Source organism: Cyrtonyx montezumae, unplaced genomic scaffold (assembly GCF_038088225.1).
Source record: "Cyrtonyx montezumae isolate F1298 unplaced genomic scaffold, pur_monq_1.0 scaffold_3, whole genome shotgun sequence".
NCBI lineage: Eukaryota > Metazoa > Chordata > Aves > Galliformes > Odontophoridae > Cyrtonyx > Cyrtonyx montezumae.
The window spans coordinates 100551745-100571095 of record NW_027072034.1 but is presented as its reverse complement, the minus strand read 5'-3'; the positions used below and the strand labels follow the sequence as shown (position 1 = coordinate 100571095).

General features: G+C 44.0%; 1 protein-coding gene across 1 annotated transcript; it reads left to right on the top strand.

Annotated features, from left to right (window-relative positions):
* The first annotated feature begins 4071 nt into the window (after positions 1-4071).
* USP18 (ubiquitin specific peptidase 18) lies at positions 4072-17519 on the top strand. Its single transcript, XM_065742594.1, has 11 exons — positions 4072-4147; positions 6881-7074; positions 8967-9063; positions 9638-9783; positions 11124-11203; positions 12020-12166; positions 13627-13722; positions 14897-15067; positions 15856-15987; positions 16432-16481; positions 17299-17519. Exons 2-11 carry the CDS (start codon positions 6912-6914, stop codon positions 17357-17359), a joined length of 1143 nt encoding a protein of 380 aa, XP_065598666.1. The 5' UTR covers positions 4072-4147; positions 6881-6911; the 3' UTR covers positions 17360-17519.
* The last annotated feature ends 1832 nt before the right edge of the window (positions 17520-19351 follow it).

Here is a 19351-nt window from a genome sequence, read left to right as displayed (position 1 = left end):
AGCAATACAGGAAGAATCATGCAAAGACTTTTTGTTCCATGAATCACAGGTAAATTGTCTTGTAGTCATAGTAATGCTCCACCACTTGCTCTCCTCTCTTGCACATTTAATCTAAGCTTTTTAAAACTCTAATACACGTTAAAACATGATAATCCAATATAGGCAAGCTTATAATGCATTACAATCAAACAGTATAGTTTTCACATTTAAATTTGACATATCTTTGCTTTTTTTCTTTTTGGCATGTCAAAAAATAATGGAAATAGAGAAATGGTTCCTCTGCTCTGTGGTTTATTATCTTCTAATTCACCTTCAACCGATTGACTTAAAACAGACATTTCACTCTTCTTTGAAATGTCATTTCTGATAAATCAAACGTTTTCATCACAAATGCTAAAGCAAAGCATCTTTTACAGACTTGGGAGATGAGTATCTGTGCTTTGAAAACAAATATCCTTTTTGGTTGGGTCCAAAAGCATTACAGCTGCAGCAGATGAAATATTTTTTTTCTGTTTGTGAAATTCTTTAAATGAGAAAATTGGCTCCTTTAAAAAAACAACAAACAAACTGAAAAACATAAAACAAATAGCATTTTTTCTGTTTTTCGTAATACCTAATGAGTCTTAAACATTTCAGTATTCTTTACTTGAGTGGTTCTTCCTCTGCAAGCAGCATTCTCTGCTTTATCCATCAGATCATGATGTCATCCTTATTTAGTGGACCACCTGCAAGTGAGCATGCAGTGCAGGCATTTGAATGTTCACTCAGAGATAATTCAAAGTAGAAATAAAAGAACCTGGATTTATAGGATTCACATCTTATTGGGCAATGACCATCTTTCTTGACTAGGAAAAACCACAGCAACTTTTTATGTAGATATAGAGACTGGATGGGATGCAACCACAAGTGCTGAGGGAGCAGTCAGACATCTTTGTGAATCCATTCTCAATCTTTGATAATGGCTACTGGGTGAAGTGCCCAAAGACTGGAAGAAGCAAATGCCACTCCTATATTCAAGAAGAGCAAGCAGGAGGATGCAGGGAACTGCAGGCTGTACAGCCTTGCTTTGATCCTTGGGAAGGTAATCCTTGAGCAGCTAATGTTGGACATCATTTACAAGCACATTAACAGAAAAAAATACAAATACAGCAACTTAGCAGTAGTTAGTATGCATTCACCAAGTCATGTCTGAATAATTTTATAAACTTCTATGGCAAAATGACTGGCTTCGTAGACAAGGGGACAGCAGTGAATATAGTCTACCTAGACCTCGATAAGGCTTTTGATGGTCTCTGGTCAGAAGTGCAGGCTACATAAGCAGACATAGAAATGGACTGAAGTCTGGCTAAATAGCTGAGTCTAGAGGGTGGGGATCAGAGATGCAAAGCCTATTTGCAGATCAGTAGCTAGCAGTGCACCTCAGGAATCAGTACTGGATCCAGTTTTGTTCAACATCTTCATTAACAATTTATAGGTTCATAAGGTTGGAAAGGACCTACAAGATCATCTAGTCCAACCATCCTCCTATCACTATCCCTACCCAACTACTAAATCAAATCCCTTAGCACCTCATCTAAACGCTTCTTGAACAGCGCTAGGGATGGTGCCTCAACCACCTCCCTAGGCAGGCCATTCCAGTGCCTGACCACTCTTTCAGAAAAAAAATGTTTCCTCAGCTCTAATCTAAATCTTCCCCGGCGCAACTTGTGGCCATTCCCTCTCGTCCTGTCATTATTTATCAGGGAGAAGAGGCCCACCCCCTCCTCACCACAACCCCCCTTCAGGAAGTGGTAGAGTGCAATAAGGTCTCCTCTGAGCCTCCTCTTCTCCAGACTAAACAATCCCAGCTCCCTCAGCCGCTCCTCATAAGACTTGTGCTCCAGAGCCCTCACCAGTTTTGTTGCCCTTCTCTGAACACGCTCCAGGGCCTCAATGTCCTTCTTGTAGTGAGGGGCCCAAAACTGAACACAGTACTCGAGGTGCGGCTGATTGGGCAATCTCAGAATTACAGGATAGTTGACGTTGGAAGGGACCCTTGGAAGCCATCCCCTGGCTCAGGCAGGGCCACCCAGAGGAGGGTCCCCCAGAGCAGACAGCTTTTGAGTATTTCTCAGTAGGGAGACTCTGCAGCTTTGTTGAGCAAGCCGGGCCAGTGCTTGGTCACTTACTTACACAGCACAGAAGTGCTTTCTGCTGTTCTGACAGAAACTCCTCTGTTCCAGTTTTCACCCATTCCGTCATAACCTTTAATGGGTGTGACTGAAAAGAGCCTGGCTCTGTCCTGTTTGCACTCTTTTTTTTTGTGTATTTATGCACATTAACATGATTTCCCCTGAACCTTCTCTCCTCTAGGCTAAGTAGTCTCCTGTGCTGAATAGCCCAGCAGTGGACAGAGGACTCCAGTGGCATCACCAATGCTGAGCAGATGGGAAGAATCATCTCCCAGTCTGCTAGCAGTGCCTAATGCAGCCCAGATACCTTTAGCCTTCTTCACAGCAGGGGCACATGGCTGGCTTATGTTCAACTCGGTGTCCACTAAGACTTCCAGATCTAGCTCCTAGGTAATCTCGGGTACCAACTTGCACTCTGCTTAGTTGGTTTAACTTCTTCAAGGCAACGTACAGCTATGCAGTTCTTTCTCTTTCTTTTATCAGGCAGACTCCACACAAAGTAGTAATACAAAGTGAAAACCAATAGCTCTAAGGCATTGTCAAAATGATTCATGGGAGCCACAGGAAAGATGCTGAGTCATTTGTACCCTTCTGCCCACAAGCCTCTATTGATACTTTGATCTGCCCATGTGATATTTCAGGAAGCTTTTCACTGCCACTTCTACCGTGGCTGAAGAGCTCTCGCTGCGAGAGCCAGGCTGTATGAGCAGGTTCTTCATACCCTGCCCAGAGGGTGTGAAGCTGGGGCCTCTTCTTCACAGACAAAAAAACACAAGCTAGTAATAAGAATGCTTATAGAATCACAGAATCTATTGAGTTGGAAGTGACCTTTAAAGGCCATTTAGTCTCCTGTAACTCCCCTGTAGTGATTATGTCGCATAATGCCTTGTAAACTATCTTTGCTGCAGAAACTTTATCACAAAGGCCTTCCACATTCAGCTCCTGCATTCACTCTGTAACTACTAAATGTCTGTACAATTCAGATATGTACAATGAACATCTGGTGGCAGCTACAAGGGAAGGAAGTGCTGTCTCTGGGCTCTCTGGAGCTCCTGAATAAAGGCTAAGTGGATGAATAATGCTAAACTGCACAGTGACTCGCACTCCTGGCCTCCCAGAGACTCCACCTATTTCACATAGATACTAAGACACCTACTTCAAACACAGCATTTCCCCAGCCACCAGGGCAGCATCACTCACATCTCAGCTCTCCTATCTCCTTGTGTGGTGCAAAGCTGGGCTGACAGCTGCTCCCCAGATTGTGGAACCCCCAAACAGGGCACCGCACCGCTTCATTCCTCCAACTGATGCTCTGGAAGAAGAGAAATCACAGAATCACAGAACTGTATGGGTTGTAAGGGACCTCTGGAGATCACTGAGTCCAACCCCCTGCCAAAGCAGCTCCCTAGCCCAGGTTGCACAGGTAGGTGTCCAGGTGGGTCTTGAACATCTCCAGAGAAGGAGACTCCACCACCTCTCTGTGCAGCTGTGCCACTGCTCCGTCACTGCACTGTGAAGAAGTTCCCACGCACATTTGTGCTGGTGATGCTGTACCTAAGCTCAGGAAGAACCAACCACCTGAGGAACTGCATGAGAAAAGCTCGTTTCCCACACAGCCCAGTTTCTCACTCTCCCTTTAAAGCTCGCTCTTTCCCTTGCTGGACTTGAACGCGGCCGAAGCAGCCGCCTCTCCAGGCAGGCGCCGGTTCTTCCGCGCCCCATCTGCCCCTGGCGGCGGGCAGGGCGAAGCGGAGCGCGGTTTCACTTTCTGTCCGTGGGCAGAGCTAAGCGGGAAACGAAAACGGCGCGGCGTTCCGGGCGCTGCTCGGTGCCTCTGACGCAGCCGGGGAGGGCGGCACTCTGTCGGGCAGCGCCGCGGGCGGTGTGCCTTCCTGGCCCGCTGCTGCTGTGCGACGAGCCTTTGTGGGGCTGAAGGTCGGCAGTGGCTCCGGGTGCTCGAGGTCCTGCAGGAACCGGTAGGAAAACTTTAAGACTGCTTGTCACTACGGAGAGCCGCAGCCCTAGGGTGCGAGGAGAGCCATCCCGTGAGCGGAGCGTCGGAGTCTTCTGGAGTCCGGACTCTTACTGAGCTGGTTAGTGGGCACGCAGTCAGGAGGGGCGCGAATACTGGGCGTTTGTAGCGGCTGGAATGGTTGCTTTTGTCTGGTTCAGCAGAGATGTTATTTTATGAACAAAAAATGTGAGTAAAAAGGGAGAGAAATAAAAGAGAGCTGAGCAAACACGTTGTTCAACAGAGGAGTGGAAAGTCTCGTTTCAGTCGTGTCAGGAGAAGGGCTCAAGTCCATTTCTCAGACCTGCAGCTACACCTCGGGGCCACCATCATCTCCTTGAGGCCACCATAGAATCTTAGAGTACTTTAAGTTGGAAGACGTTTTAAAGATCATCAAGCTCTAGCCCCCTGCTGTGGGCAGGGTTACCAGCCACTAGATCATCTCCTTGGGGTGGCCGTTATCTTGGGGAGCTACCCTGTGTCCCCTTGGCAGCCTGTACCCCATGAGGATAAAGGAATGATGATGGTGGGAAGGCTGATTGGCGACCAGGGACAGAGGCCATCCTCAGGCAGAGAGGGCTTAGGTGACCATGGGGCAGCAAGACCACAGGGACACTGGGGCTGAGAGCACTGTGGTACAGAGGTGTGAAGAGGCCATGGGGATTTGTCTTGTGAGGCTGGTATCCTGAGGGGACAGGCAGGCTTTGGTGCACAGTGAAAAAGTCTGCTCTAAGCTGACTTGAGAGGATGGGCAAAAGGGCTTGTTGATTATGCAGAGAAATGTAGAAGCAGACATGGCTATTACCTTCTGTCTGCCTGCAGTTAGCGTGGTCACTCAGCCCTGCTAAGCCATGTGCACTGGGTGAGCAGTACTGAGCAATCCCCCTCATCTGCCAGGGAGAAGGGACCCTGCCCCTTCAGTAAGAGGGTAGGAATTAGGGTTAAGACGGGAGCCTTCTCCTCCAGTGCTGTGCCAACTCACCAGATTTCTTATACATTTATGCAGGAAAATCATGTGCAAATCTTAGGTATACTGTATTTTTTATAGCTGAGACGAGGCAGTTCTGTTGTAGTAGGCATGGCTGGGACGCTGGGATGTTAGGGGACAGGACCTTCCCTGCTCAGAAATTAATTAATTATGCATGCTGAGGGGCGTAGACGATGATAGATGTATGTATATAAGGAGCTGCCATGCCTTATTAATCGCCATTTTGCCATTTTCTACATAACCATATTGGTGTCTGTGATGGCAGTGGCCCTAGCATGGGGAGATCGCTAGTCCTCAGTTGTCCAATCTTCAGGAACGGAGACAACACAGTTCCATGCAGTGGTTGGGAAGTTCTGATCTTGTCCTTGCTCCCAAGCTAGGGTTCCTGTTAGCAGGGCCTGGGTGCCTGAAGGAGAGTTTCATCAAACCACAGACCCAAATCCTTCTTTCTCTGTAGACCCCTGCATCTTCCTGCACCAATGTCATTCTACCTACTTCTCAAGTCACCCAGAACTTCCTAGCTCTGTGCTTGCTTGTTCATCCCACCTTTAATCCAACCAACCAAAAGCTGTGTCTTACAAGTTCTCCTTACGTCCAGCACACCCATAGCTGCCGTTCAGCTCCCTCTACTTTTTCCCTTCTTCCTGTCTCCTCCTGCACCTTTGCTGGCTGACTGCATTGCTCACACTCTTGTTGATATGCCACAAATAAACCCACTGCACACAAAGATGCATTACTTCTTTGGATGAGATTTCAGAATCCTGAATGCTGAATTAAGCCCTTTCCAGGAAACAAGCAGCGTGAGTTCTGACTGTTCTGCAGAAGAAGAAATTGAATCCTGTTTAGCTTTTCCTGAATAGCTGTTCAAATCACTGCTTTTCCATATAAAAAGCAGTGTTCTTGAATCTATCTTTCAATGTCTGAGTTTCTTCATCAAATATGATGATGTTTAGCGAACAGGAGTGTAGGACACTGTGATTTTTATTTCCCTTTAGTTTAGTGATTGTTTTGGCTTTTACTTAAAGTGCCAGTTGCTGAATCATAAGGGTCTGTTAGAGTAATGGTCCATTCAAACTCAAGGCATTACGATTGTTCTCTTGCTTAAACAGTTCCTCTGTGATTGTTTGAAGAAGTGTGAAATGAAAATGATACTTAGATGCTTAAATGCCTTTAAAAATTAAAATACAAAGTGCTACAGTAGAGCTGTGACTGCGGAGCTTAAAAATAAAACAGACAGCCCAACCAGAAAATAAATCAACCAGAAAATACCAACTCAGAAGATTAGAGAAGGTGAAATTTTCTCCTTTGAATACTTGGGCATTACTTTTACTAAACGGAGGAGTTTTGCAACATCTGACATTTGAGGTTTTGAACATCTGACACATTATTCACCGAATCTTGAACAGGTCGGTATGTCTGAAATTCCCTTGGTTAGGTGGAGCTTTTTCTGTGGAGCCAGAGGATCATTTACTTAGTCACAGAAGGAAGTCAGGATGTGCAATTGCCAACAAGCTCCATGTATTTTACCTTGCTGATATATTGCCCAGTTACCATGCCCATAGTTATTTACATGTACCAAACTTTATTGCAGCAATCATACTAATGTTATTGCCATTCTGTCTTTTTCATCAAGAAAATATCAAATACAAAAACAAATTGTGTGTTTTTGGGTGTTTGCTGTCTTTCTGATCTTTCTATGTCCTTCTGCATCCCTTCTGTGATTGTACATACAGTACTATTGATGGGCCAAAGAGGTGGGCATCAAGAAAGCTGGAAGAAACTGGAGATATCACCAAGTGAGGTCATGAAGGCAGAAGAAGAAAATTCTAAGGAGGAAAACAAAGAGCTGAAGAGCAAAGACTGCAAGCTACTATCAGTCTTTGGTGCTGCAGACTTAAGAAATGGTAATCATGTTTTGTTTATTCTTTGCACACTTATTTTCTGGCTCTAATGCCTTCTGTTCCATTCTCTGTCCTTGGCCTTTGTTTTCTCCTTTACCCTTTTACTGAGGAATATGCAGATGATTCTCATTTTGCACTGCCAAGTAACCATTTTAGGTTTTAATAAGGACTTACATGAGGATCTCAGAGATTTCCCCCCATCTAACTGCTTTTACTGCCATTGCAGCAGAGAGTAAGTAGACGGCAGCCTTTTTCTAAGTGCAGCCAGCTTTGCCTATAGATTTGCTAAACCGTAGAGTAGGTCCTGGTTAATATGCTGCATTAGTAGATTGGCTCCTAAAGTCTGCCTTCAGTATTTCAGGTGTATATTCTGTTCTGTATCACATATATCTCTCGTTACCACTGGTTGTATGCATTTCATGGTTGTTCTGAGTTTCTGTCTCATTTCCTTTCTCCCGACTTCAGAAGACGAACTTTTCCTTTTTGATGATTCAGTAGTATTGCTTTGGGGCACAGAATACACTTTCTTTCTATATGCAGTACAAACAGCTGTGACTTTTTTCACTTCTCTCAGGCTTGATCCTTTCTTCAAAACTGAGACAAAAAAATAGCAGAGGTAGGCTGAAAGGGATCTTGAAGCTTGTATGGTAGACAGTTAACATGTGGTCCATACATGCAGCTCCTTATTTTGTTGTTATGCCCAGCTGTTTAAAAGGCTGAATGAAAATGCTCATACAGGCAGCCTTTGGTATCTATTTTCTTTATTTTAAGTGTGTTATGAGAGGACTGAAAGTGGAGGAACTGGGAGACATCTGAGATGAGTATGTACAAAGATAAGTTTGCTGTCTTTTAAATCATAGAATTACCAAGGTTGGAAAAGACCTACGAGATTCTCCAGTCACACCGTCCACCTGTCACCAATAGTTCTCTCTAAACCATGTTCCTCAACACATTGTCTAAATGTTCCTTAAGTACCTCAAGTGTCAGCGACACCACCACCTCCGTGGGCAGCCCATTCCAGCATCTGACCACTTCTTCAGAGAAGTATTTCCTAACATTCAGACTGAATTTCCCCTGGCATAACTTGAAACCATTCCCTCTCATCCCATCACTAGTTACAAGAAAGAAGAGGCCACCCCAGCTCACTACAGCCTCCCTTCAGGTAGTTATAGAGAGCAATCTCTTCTAGTCTAATCTAATAGTGAGCGTCCTCTTCTCCAGACTGAGCAATCCCAGCTCCTTCGGCTGTTTCTCATAAGACTTGTGCTCCAGACCCCTCACAGCTTTGTTGCCCTTCTCTGAACATACTCCAAGGCCATGATGTCTTTCTTGCAGTGAGGGGCCCAAAACTGAACACAGTACTCGAGGTGCAGTCTCACCAGTGCTGAGTACAGGGGGATAGTTATTTCCCTGTTCCTTCTGGTACACTATTTCTGATACAAGCTAGGATGCCATTGGCCTTTTAGGCCACTTGGGCACTCTGCTGGCTCATGTTCAGCTGAGCATCAACCAATACCCCCAGGTCCTTTTCCTCCACAGAACCTTCCAGCCACTCTGCCCCAAGCCTGTAGCATTACCTGGGTTTATTGTGGCCAAAGTGCAGGACCCAGCTCTTGGACTTGTTGAACCTCATCCCATTGGCTTCAGCCTAGCTATCCAGCCTGACCAGTTCCCTCTGTAGGGCCTTGCTTTCCACATGCAGACTGACACTTCCAGCCAACTTGGTGTCCAGGTCATCAATAAAGATACTGAGTAGGACAGGCCCCAGTACCAACCCATGCGTAATACCACTCGTGACTGGTCACCAGCTGGATTTAACTCCATTCACCACCATTCTCACTGTCTTTTCTTGTTACTTGCCTTTGGACTCACTTCCTCTTTTCCTGTGCCTACAGGAGCTGTTGGACTGTACAACATTGGGCAGACCTGCTGTCTGAACTCTCTGCTCCAAGTGTTCTTCATGAACATACACTTCACAAAGATACTGCGAAGGTACTGCCTGCTTGTACTACCTGAGATGGTTCTGTTGTTGCCCCGTTGTTTCTGTTCCTTTTTTATATTGGACATTCATTTGAAGGACAGACTCATCAAGAGGTGTTAAGTACTTTCAGCTCACTTGGAAAGAGCCGTACTTCACTGTGCCTCTTATTTTATGGAGTAGTTCCTACAAAGATAGAAGTTGCAGTTCTCTTACTTGTTAGTCATCTCCCATGTAATGTTTGCACATTAAGGCATTGCAGGCTTGAACTGAGTCTCTGTGATTTGTACCTCTTTTCCATAGCAGGTTATGATTTTGTTCCAGGTATGATTATAGCACATTATAGTGAAAGGATGTGCCATGTATAGTCATACCCACTATTAACTGTAAGCACCTGAATGTGTACGTACTGGTGATCCATAGTCTCTGGCCCCCTCTGCCCTGGCTAACTCCTGATAGAGATGAATAAGTGTGGCAGCAGACAGCAAATACACTGCTTTTTTATTCTGCTTGATAGTGCTTTCCACTTGTTATCTAATATTCCTCCATTGTGCCGCTTGGTTACCATTTGTTTACTTCTCTTTATAGGATCATAGTGCCAGTACGTGCTACACAAAAGATGAAGAATGTCCCCTACCAAATGCTTTTGCTGTTGGAGCAGATGCAGTGTGGCAAGCAGAAAGCTGTTTCTCCCAGAGAGCTTGCTATCTGTCTTGTTGCACACAGAGTGAAACGTAAGCAGACACTTTCTCATGCCCACGTCTGGCTGCAGACTGGGGATGTTTGTTATCAAGCAATAGAAAGCAGTGCAGACCTTGACATCTCCTTCAGAGATTCAGAAATGAGAGAAGTAGGTACCTGATGACATAGTGCTCTTTATAGCTACCTCCCTGTCATGAGTGATGTGCTGGGTCTCACTTCTGACTTACTTTGCTGGCATGGAAAGGATACAAAGAAGATCAACCTGCTGGACGACTCATCTGTTGACACTGGATGGAGTGAAAGGGCTGTGCAAGACATAGTGAATATGGCTTATAGCTTGATTTGTCTTGCTATGCTATTGCAATAACAATGAAAGAGCTGCTATTTCTTGTTAGAAAGAAGGGATTATGTAGGAAAGATACTGAGCTCACCCAAATCCCTAAGGATCCCATTCCTGTACCTTGTCATAAGAGCTCAGAGAACTCTCTGACCTACCCTCCCATCTGGGCGTGGGCACAAAGGAGACAAATAGTTGCATGCACAAGTGATGAATAAGGACAAGATTCCGAGGGTCTGATTACATATACAAATATGGATGGTAGTTTGCATATATGTACTTTTTCCCCAGTTGCTGAATCTTGAGTTCGTTACAGACTGAGAACATAATTTCTTTTTATTCATGGACATTGATGTTTTTCCTCTCAGTTAAGTCCTGAAGTAGTTCTCTTTTGGGCCATTTTAATCAACTCATTCGTTGAGCTGTATCCCACCATCTTTGTTTTCTTACTATGCCACTTTAGCCTGAATGGAAAGCCAAAGCATATGGCATTGCTGTATTGTCCTTGTCTTCTTGCACAGTAGCTGTATGCTTTTATCCCCAGGTGGATATTATATGGCTAGGTCTCCGTATAATTTTTGTTTCAGCTCTCAGGAGTTTGACAGCCTTAGTAAAGGGATGGAGGAGGGTTTGTGGAATAAGGTAAGTAAGAAAGTAGACAGAAGCTTCCCTACATTGCTTCTAAGGAGGACTGAAATAAATGCAACCCTTAACTCAGTGGGACGTCAATGAGGCCCATTCTCCAGTAGGTTCTAGGTATATGCTAGGCTCTGTGTCCTACTGACAGGGACATTCCTCTTGCATTGGGTTGTACAATGGGGCACTCAAGCCCTCCCATCTTTTCCCACTGTTCGCTCAGCTCACATGAATACACTGCAGCTTGTCTCCAGTCTAAGCTCTGTCCCTGGTAGAAGGTGGCAATGGAACAGAACAAAGGCTCTGATGGGGAAGAACAAATCTACCTTTGCCACCTGTAGAAAACATGCTTGGTGCTCTTGATAATACTGATTGAGGTTGTGTTTTCTGTTTGTCCAGTGTTTGTACAGTATGATGCTGCCCAGCTCTTTCTGACTATTTGGAACTTGTTAAAGAAGCAGTTGAAAAACCCAGAGCTGGTAAGGACCATCACTGAAATGAACCCCCCCTTTGGCCTTTGCCATTTGTGCTTTCCTCTGTTTCTCCAAGGAGAATCCCATTCATTGTCAATCATCCTAAGTGAAATTCTTAGAATTCTCTCCCACCTAAATATTCCCTCTCATATATAAATGTGGACAGCCTTGATTTCATAGATTAAAACTTCATCAGTTTTAATCACCTTTTTATTCCTCCTATGTTTAGAGCATGCCAGCTTCTCCTTTCTAATGGGAGAGTCTATTAATAAACAAAAAGACTGATGTTTTAACAGCACCAAATTTAGTTATGACTTGCACGTCTTTGCTTCCCAAATTACTGTAAGCATTAGTTGGCATTTCTTTACACAGTTCCTTCATTCTTTGAAGTCAGCCACAAGCATTGCATTATTGATAACTCTTGGTATGTTATGCATGTGACAGTTCCTCCAAAGAGAATGGTGTAACGTAAGAAAAAAGTGACTGTTCCTCAAACCAGTATCATAGTTCCATTCATACACAAAACAGGTTCCCGTTACTATTCCAAACAGAACTATAAAATTGCATTTAAAGCAGACATTTAGCTGTCCTTGTTACAGGAGGTGTCTTTCACCTCTGTTAGGGGGTGAGGGGAAGGAGCTGTTCTCCTTTAAATGGTGGGAATTATCCAGTCCACATAAGTCAACGTCAGATCTGGGTTCAAGCCTTAAAGCACTGGTGCTTTGTGAAGCACCGTGTCCATTCCACCCACAGAGGGAAATACCTCAGCTGTGTTTTGTGTTACCTCACAAACCTTGTTTTGGCCATTTTTACCTCCTCCAGGTTGGGAAGCTGAGCGATTTGTACACCGTCTGTGTGCAGGAGCACCTGGCCTGTCAGACATGCTCTTCTGAAACAAAGAGGAACAGCAGCATGTTAACTCTTCCAGTCCCATTACTGGATTCCTGCTCTCACAAGCTGAAGACTCTGGTAAGTTCAGTGATAGTGCTGTTACCTTAGAAAGAAGATTCCCCACTATTCAGTGTCAGAGCCTTCTCCCCGTAGGACTGGTGTCTACCAGTGCTCATTTAGAGAATCTCTGCAGATTGCCTGGGGCCTTTTCTCATTTGCATTTCTTGCTTGTTTTGAGGACTTGTACATTTACTGTTTGATTTTGGAGAAATAAATCTTTAAAGCTCCTTTCTGAGAAGGCTGTTGGCTAAATACTCCGTAGGATTCAAAGACTTGCACTGTATGGTGATGTGTACCTGTGAGAGCTTAGTTACCATAGTGAAGTGCCCTAAATAAGTTTTAGTCCCTCACCAGATACACTGTGTTTGCCCAATGCAGTGTTCTTTTACTGTTCAAACAGTACTGCTGTTTGATATCCAGAAGTGATGGTGGCTGTGTGGGTGCTGTGGCAAGTAGAGAGTGGATGTTACAATGACAGATTGTCAGTGGAAAACAATATCCTGATCTCTTTATGGTGTTCCAGGATAAAGCAAACTTCTTCAAAGGTTTGTGATAGTATGAAATACCCACACATATCAACAGCTTTTTTTGTGCCATGTAATCTACGTTTACAAATAATGTGATAACATTCAGAGCTAAGAAAGAGGAGAAAAGGGATCTGTTGCATAATGCATATCCCACTTGAAAGACACAAAATTATTTCTTACTCATTCTAAAATTGAGTTTAAAACAATGCGTTCCTGTTGATGTTATTTTGTTGATACTTTGAGGATATTTTTTTAATATAAAGAAGATACTCTTTCACCTCTTAAAGTAATGAAACAAATGTCTATTTTAGAACTGTCCTGGTCACATTGCAACAGAAATGATTTCACACAGTGTATGTGTATGCATGTGTACATAGGTGAATGCACATTCAATATAGTTTGACTGTAAGTATGTCTGTATAGTCAGTTATAATAGGAGGGTCACTATGTAAGGGGAAGTTTTACAGCCATATGTGTGCTGACTTCAGATGGTGGTAGATACGGAAGAGTGGCTCAATGAAGATCACGCTCAAAGGTCATTAGTGACTTTGAATCTCTTGGTTTTTAGTGTCCCAACTTATATTAAAGCCTCTTTATTTTTGGAGGTACAATGCTAAACGAGAGCGGCCAGTCCTAATTCACTGTAAACAGGGCCTTTGGAAATTGGGGCATCTAATGCCACAGAATTGCAGGGGTTGGAAGGGACCTCTAGAGATCATGGAGTCCAATCCCCTGCCAAAGCAGCTCCCTAGCCCAGGTTGCACAGGTAGGCGTCCAGGTGGGTCTTGAACATCTCCAGAGAAGGAGACTCCACCACCTCTCTGTGCAGCTGTGCCACTGCTCCGTCACTGCACTGTGAGGAAGTTCCCACTCATATTTGTGCAGAACTTCCTAGAAAATTAACTTGAAGGAAAGAAATAAGATGAGAGAAAAACTGCTCTGTCTTCTTAGGAGGAGTGCCTGCAATGCTTTTTCCATCCGGAAGAGTTGACTGGTCAGAACATGTGTTTCTGTGAACACTGTGGAAAGAAAACACCTTTTCTGCAGGTAAGCAGAAGTATTCCCTGGTATGTCCCTTAGACACAGAAGTCCCATTAGGACTGGGAAAGGTGAAGAAAGAACTCAACCGTATCTCTTTAAGAGGTCAACAACTCAAAGCTGTGTTGGCATAGCAGCATCAGCTCGTTAAAAGCCATATGCCAAGATTCCTGCTGTGTACATAGCTTTAGTGAGAAAATGCTTTCATGGTTTTTAAGATAAGTCACCTAGGGGTCTGTTACTGGTGCTGTGCATATATTTAAGAGCAGGAGAGCGTAGGGTGGTTTCTTTTCTCCCCTTCTCTCCATTGGGCTCTACATTTTTACAGTATTGGTTTGTGCCAGCAGATGAGTTAGCTGTTTCATGCAGAAGCAAATGCATTGAAGAGAGTGGTATGGAGGGGAAGCCTGCCTCAGCCCAAAGTTTGGAGGAGACTTTCCACAACATTTTCAGGATTGGGCCACTCTCCTGTGGCACACTGCATACACGTCTTGGTGGCAGTCATGGCAGCAGTAGTAATATTGACAAAGGCAGTGCTAGGTGGAGTGAGCTGGCAGCGTGGCATCCTTCTCAGACTCCGCTGGCCACGTCACAAGGAAGTTGGCTTGCTTCTCCTCACCAGGTACAGTGCTTGACTATCCATTCACCTGCCCAAGACCTCATCCTTTTTACCAATGGCATGGTGGTGTTCAGGTTTAAGAAGGTGATGAACACATCAGGTATTTTGCCACTGAAAAGTACAGCCAACCCAGCAGACAGCAAAAACTACTCTAAGTAATCTTCACAGACAAGTTGTGCAAGAGGGAAGTTTCTTCTGAATATGTCTGTGTTATGTTGTGTAGAAACAGCCTGCTGACTGCAGCAGCTAGGCAGCATGCTGCACCATCTGAATTTTATGCTGTGACCGATGTGGTCACCTAAACAGTCTTAAATGCCATAATTTTCAGGCATGGGTTAGTGAACGGAGGGAATAGTTATGGCAGTGCTACAAACCTGGGGTTAGAAAAGCAGATGAGAAGTGAAGCAGCCAATGAGACATGCAAGGCTCAGTGCTGATCAAGCTGACGTTGGGAAGTGATGCATAGGTGGGCTGCTACATTCACTGCCTGGCAGTGTGTGTTTCCACCCCAGCTCCCCTGGGTTTACTCCCTGGTTCTAAATTACATTATATATTCCTTTTCAGAGTGTGAAGCTAGTCCACCTGCCACAGACTCTGACCATACACCTGAAGCGCTTCTGCTTTGGCAGATCAGCTTACATCCACAAACTTAGTGACTGTCTGCCATTCCCTCAAGACCTTGATTTCAATGCAGTCTTGACAGAACAGCAGTGCGAAGCGTATGACAGTGAAAAGGTGAGATAATCCTAATGCCCTGACTAAAAGAGGCAATTTTCTTCTGCCTTTAGCTCAGGTTTCATAATAACCTACAGATCAGACCAGTGCTGACTTCATTTTAAAGCACTGTCTTAGAATTGTGTATCTCAGACTTCACCTGTGCTTGGTGTGGTCTGACATTGTTTTGACTGGTTCAGGTGTTATTCAAGTTCTCATGCTAAGATTAAATCTCCAAAGGCAACATAGCTGGAGCTTTCTGCCACGAGGTCCAAAAAAAAAGGTTTTATGGAAATAAAATCAATTCTTTTTCTATTTTTTTCTTCTGAGAGCAATTAGCGTAACTTTTTTCTTCCATGTCTAAAAATACTACAGGAAAGATTTAAACACTGTCAATTTAGATGACCAAATCCAGATGTTGAGGTGAGCAGGAAGACAACAGCTTTACCAAGCAGCTGAGTGATCTGCCACATTGTAGAACTCTTTCCCTTACTGCAAATAACAAGAGAAAATGTGGAAACAGCAAAACCTTACTAGTGCAGTGCTGCCCCTTTGTCACCCCTTTACTGCCTCTTTGCTGTCCTTTTGCCTTTTCTATATTCCTGTGATCTCCAAGGAGGCTGGTAGCCCACAGGTGTCAGGCAAAACTCTGAGGGTAAGATTGTAAAAGGCAGGATGCTCAGGATCAGTCTAATCTTCCTCCTTTTTCCTTATGAAATGCACATTCTTGCTGTCCTGGTTGCTGCTCGTCTTCAGCAGTGGTAAATGAAAATTGCCTTACTGAAAGTTCCTCCTTTGTCTCTTTTCAGGACACCTGGCAGTATGAACTTTTTGCTGTTGTTGCTCATTCAGGATCAATTAGCTCTGGACATTACTGTGCCTATATTCGAAGCCTCACAGAATGCAAATGGTATTGCTTCAATGATTCTATTGTTAACCAGGTAAGGAGACAAATTCACATTTCCTTTGTAGCTTTCCAGACACCCTTCTAGATGTCACTTAGTCTGACTGACTGCTAATTAAAGAGAACCAGGAGAGAAAAGTGAAGCTGCAGAGCTTTGTGCATCTCTTTCCTCTTCAACAGCATACTCTGAGCTGAGGACAAGATGACTTTAGCTCGGGGCCTCAGGGTCTGCTTTGCATTTTTCACAAGCAGCCACTTCATACCCTACGTTATATACTCTAGATCTGTTTAATGCATGTTTTCAGAAGAGGCAAAGGAACTGATTTTCCCCCAAAATCATGAGCAATAATCTGTTCAATTAAAATATTCATAGCTCCTGAAAGTGGCAGTTGTATCACTGTCATGAGGACTGTTGTACTGGTATCACAATATGTCCACCTCAAGAGTTTTTACCACCATCGCCTTCTGTTTTTTACTTCAGGTGTCATGGGATGATGTTAAATGTACCTATGGGCATTCGGACCTCAGCTGGTAAGGAAATGCCTCTTTGTTTTCACTTAATGCCACTCTGGGGTCTGCAAAATGATGTAGCAAAGAGAAAGAACAAATGATTGGAACTGCGTGTTGCCTCTCATGAACTGGGGATGTTGGAGTGTAGAGGGAGCATCCTCTTGTGCTGGTTACTTGGTACATCTATACGTGGAGCCTGCAGTAGTCACAGATGGCACTGTGAGAGTATTATTGTGAATGACCCTTGATCCTGACTAGCATTAGGTACATTAGTCATGATTCCTTGATGCTTTATATCACAGAATTACAGAACTGTTAGGGGTTGGAAGGGACCTCTGGAGATCGAGTCCACCCCCCTGCCAAAGCAGGTTCCCTACACCAGGTCGCACAGGTAGGAGTCCAGGTGGGTCTTGAATGTCTCCAGAGAAGGAGACTCCACCACCTCTCTGTGCAGCTGTGCCAGTGCTCCGTCACTGCACTGTGAAGAAGTTCCTATGCACATTTGTGCAGAACTTCCTATGCTTCAGTTCGTGGCCATTTCCCCTCATCCTATCACCACACACTGCTGAGAAGAGTCCAGCCTTGTCCCTTGTTGATGAATAGTATCCATGTTGATGAATAGTAAGAAAATGAGCATGCAGAGGGAGACTTCCTCCTATAAGCTATAGTGCTGCCAGGGCAGTTAGTGTTACATGCTGTCATAAGAACCTTGGAGAAGGACGCTTCAGCTGGCTTAAATCTCAAAAAGATGAGCAGGAATGAGCCTGGAAGGTGATTTACAACTGACATTAGTGACATCTTCAAACATACTAATTTTGCTTTTTCTTTTTTTCTGTAGGGGACAAACAGCATATCTCTTGTTTTACATGAAAAAGCATCCCCTGAGAAGCCTTATCTAGCTTATCAGAATGTTTTCAGAAGCTGTGCCTTGTCCATGGAGCTCAGTATCTGCAAGCCAGCATGGATGTGTGCAGATGTTCCTCAGAAAGAACTACACTCCATCAATGACCTCTGCATTCACTTCTTTTTTCTATGAAAGAAGTGCAGGACAACTCAACTGGAGAAAGGACCTTAATAGGTTGCATCTAGAAATATTTCCTTTCATGCTGTGTTATGATTTATTTATTGCATCATTCATATTTATGTGATTCTGTATACTAATTTTCTCTTAAAAAATAATAAAGTTAGTCCTTTCCTCTGCTGACTCACCATGCTGATGCCTAGATTGCAACACGGAGGAACTTTTTGGCCTGAAAACCTGCACGGTGTTCCAAGAGGGCACATGTTTTGGCTGGAGGACCATGGCAGCTGTAAGACCAAAAGGACTGTCCAGAACATGTTTGATGCTGGCAAGCTGGGCAAGGGACCCTGAAAGTCTTGAGAAACAGCTCTAACCAGGATCAATGCCCTTATCACAGATGCGGCATTGATCACAGAGTCACAGAATGGTTTGGGTTGGAAGGGACCTTTAAGATGATCTAGTTCCAAACCCCTGCTATAGACAGGGACACCTCCCTCTAGGCCAGGTTGCTCAGTGCCCCCTCCAGCCTGGCCTTGAATGCTTCCAGGGAGGAGATGCTTACTCTTAAAAAACTTCAAGGAAATGAATCACTGAGGAATTGAGTTATGATTTGAAGTTGGTGTCAGCATAAAAAAGATGTTTTAAAATTGGGAGCTATTTTACTTCTGATGTAGAAGATGAGTTTGTATGCATTTACATAGATGATAGGTGATTATTGTTTTAGTATACCTATCATGCATATATATGTACTTAATGGAAAATTTTCACCAGTAGTCGAAGATTGTGACAACATACTCCATACTCCATACTTTGTACTTATTGGTTCAGCCTGTGTTCCTGTGGCAAGACTACACAGCTGGGGGGAAAAGGCAGAGGGAACTAGAAAGGCAGGTTGGTAGTATGTGGCAGTCAAAAGAATGGTGTTGTAAAATCTCTTCATGGGCTTCAGATTTGAGGGAAGTTTAAAGTTTGGTGCTTTCAAGGTGTTTGTAGTGGTAAGTCCTCACTGCAGTCTGTGGAAGGGTCACTGATTCCAGCAGTTTAATGTCTAAAAGTCCTTTCCAGCCTAGCAACATAAACTGTATTTTTTTGGTGGTGATGAAGCTGAATCATGCCCATTTTCTGCTGGTGTATGGAAGATAAATAGATGTCTTGGAGCATAGCTGTGACAATTACATTTTTATGAGCTAGCTGGTACTTATTTCATTGTAATTAATAAGGTCCATTATTCTGTTAACTCTCTTCTATTTGCATTCTTCATTCTGCTTTAAAAAATCCCAGTGTATTCTTGATATCCCATGTGAGCAGTTTCCAGCCTGTTCCCCTTCAGAAACAATTTGCACTTTTAAAAGTCTGTCATGACTGATGAATAAGAAAATCAAGTTCCTATCTGCTTTTATCCAGGAATTGCTGAGATATGCATTAAGAATCTTTTCAGTCTGTATCTCAATAAGAAGAAATCTCTGTTTTTTGTTCGTTGAATTAAATAGTATGGGATAAATTCCCTAGAAAAATAACCTTTCTGAATTGTTCTTGGCCTGGTTTTACCTGAAAACATGAATTGCCTGGTAAAGGCTGCTCAGTTCCCATAGGAGGAGCTTGCCCCACCTCGAGCAACCGCTCGACTACTGAACATCTCTGCGGGCATGGTGTTCCCTAAGGTGCTGGAAATCAGGAGCTGTCAAGTCCTCACTGTGGTGCTGCCATGCTACGCTTGCATGTTTAATACTGATGAACAAACATGGAGACCAGTTCTGGTTCTCTTTACTATGGCAGGTCCCCAAAAACTGCGTGTCCCTGAGGTCTGTGCAGTTGAAATGTAAACTGCTTCAGTCGTCACACTAAATGTATTTAAAGTCCTGAATCAGCA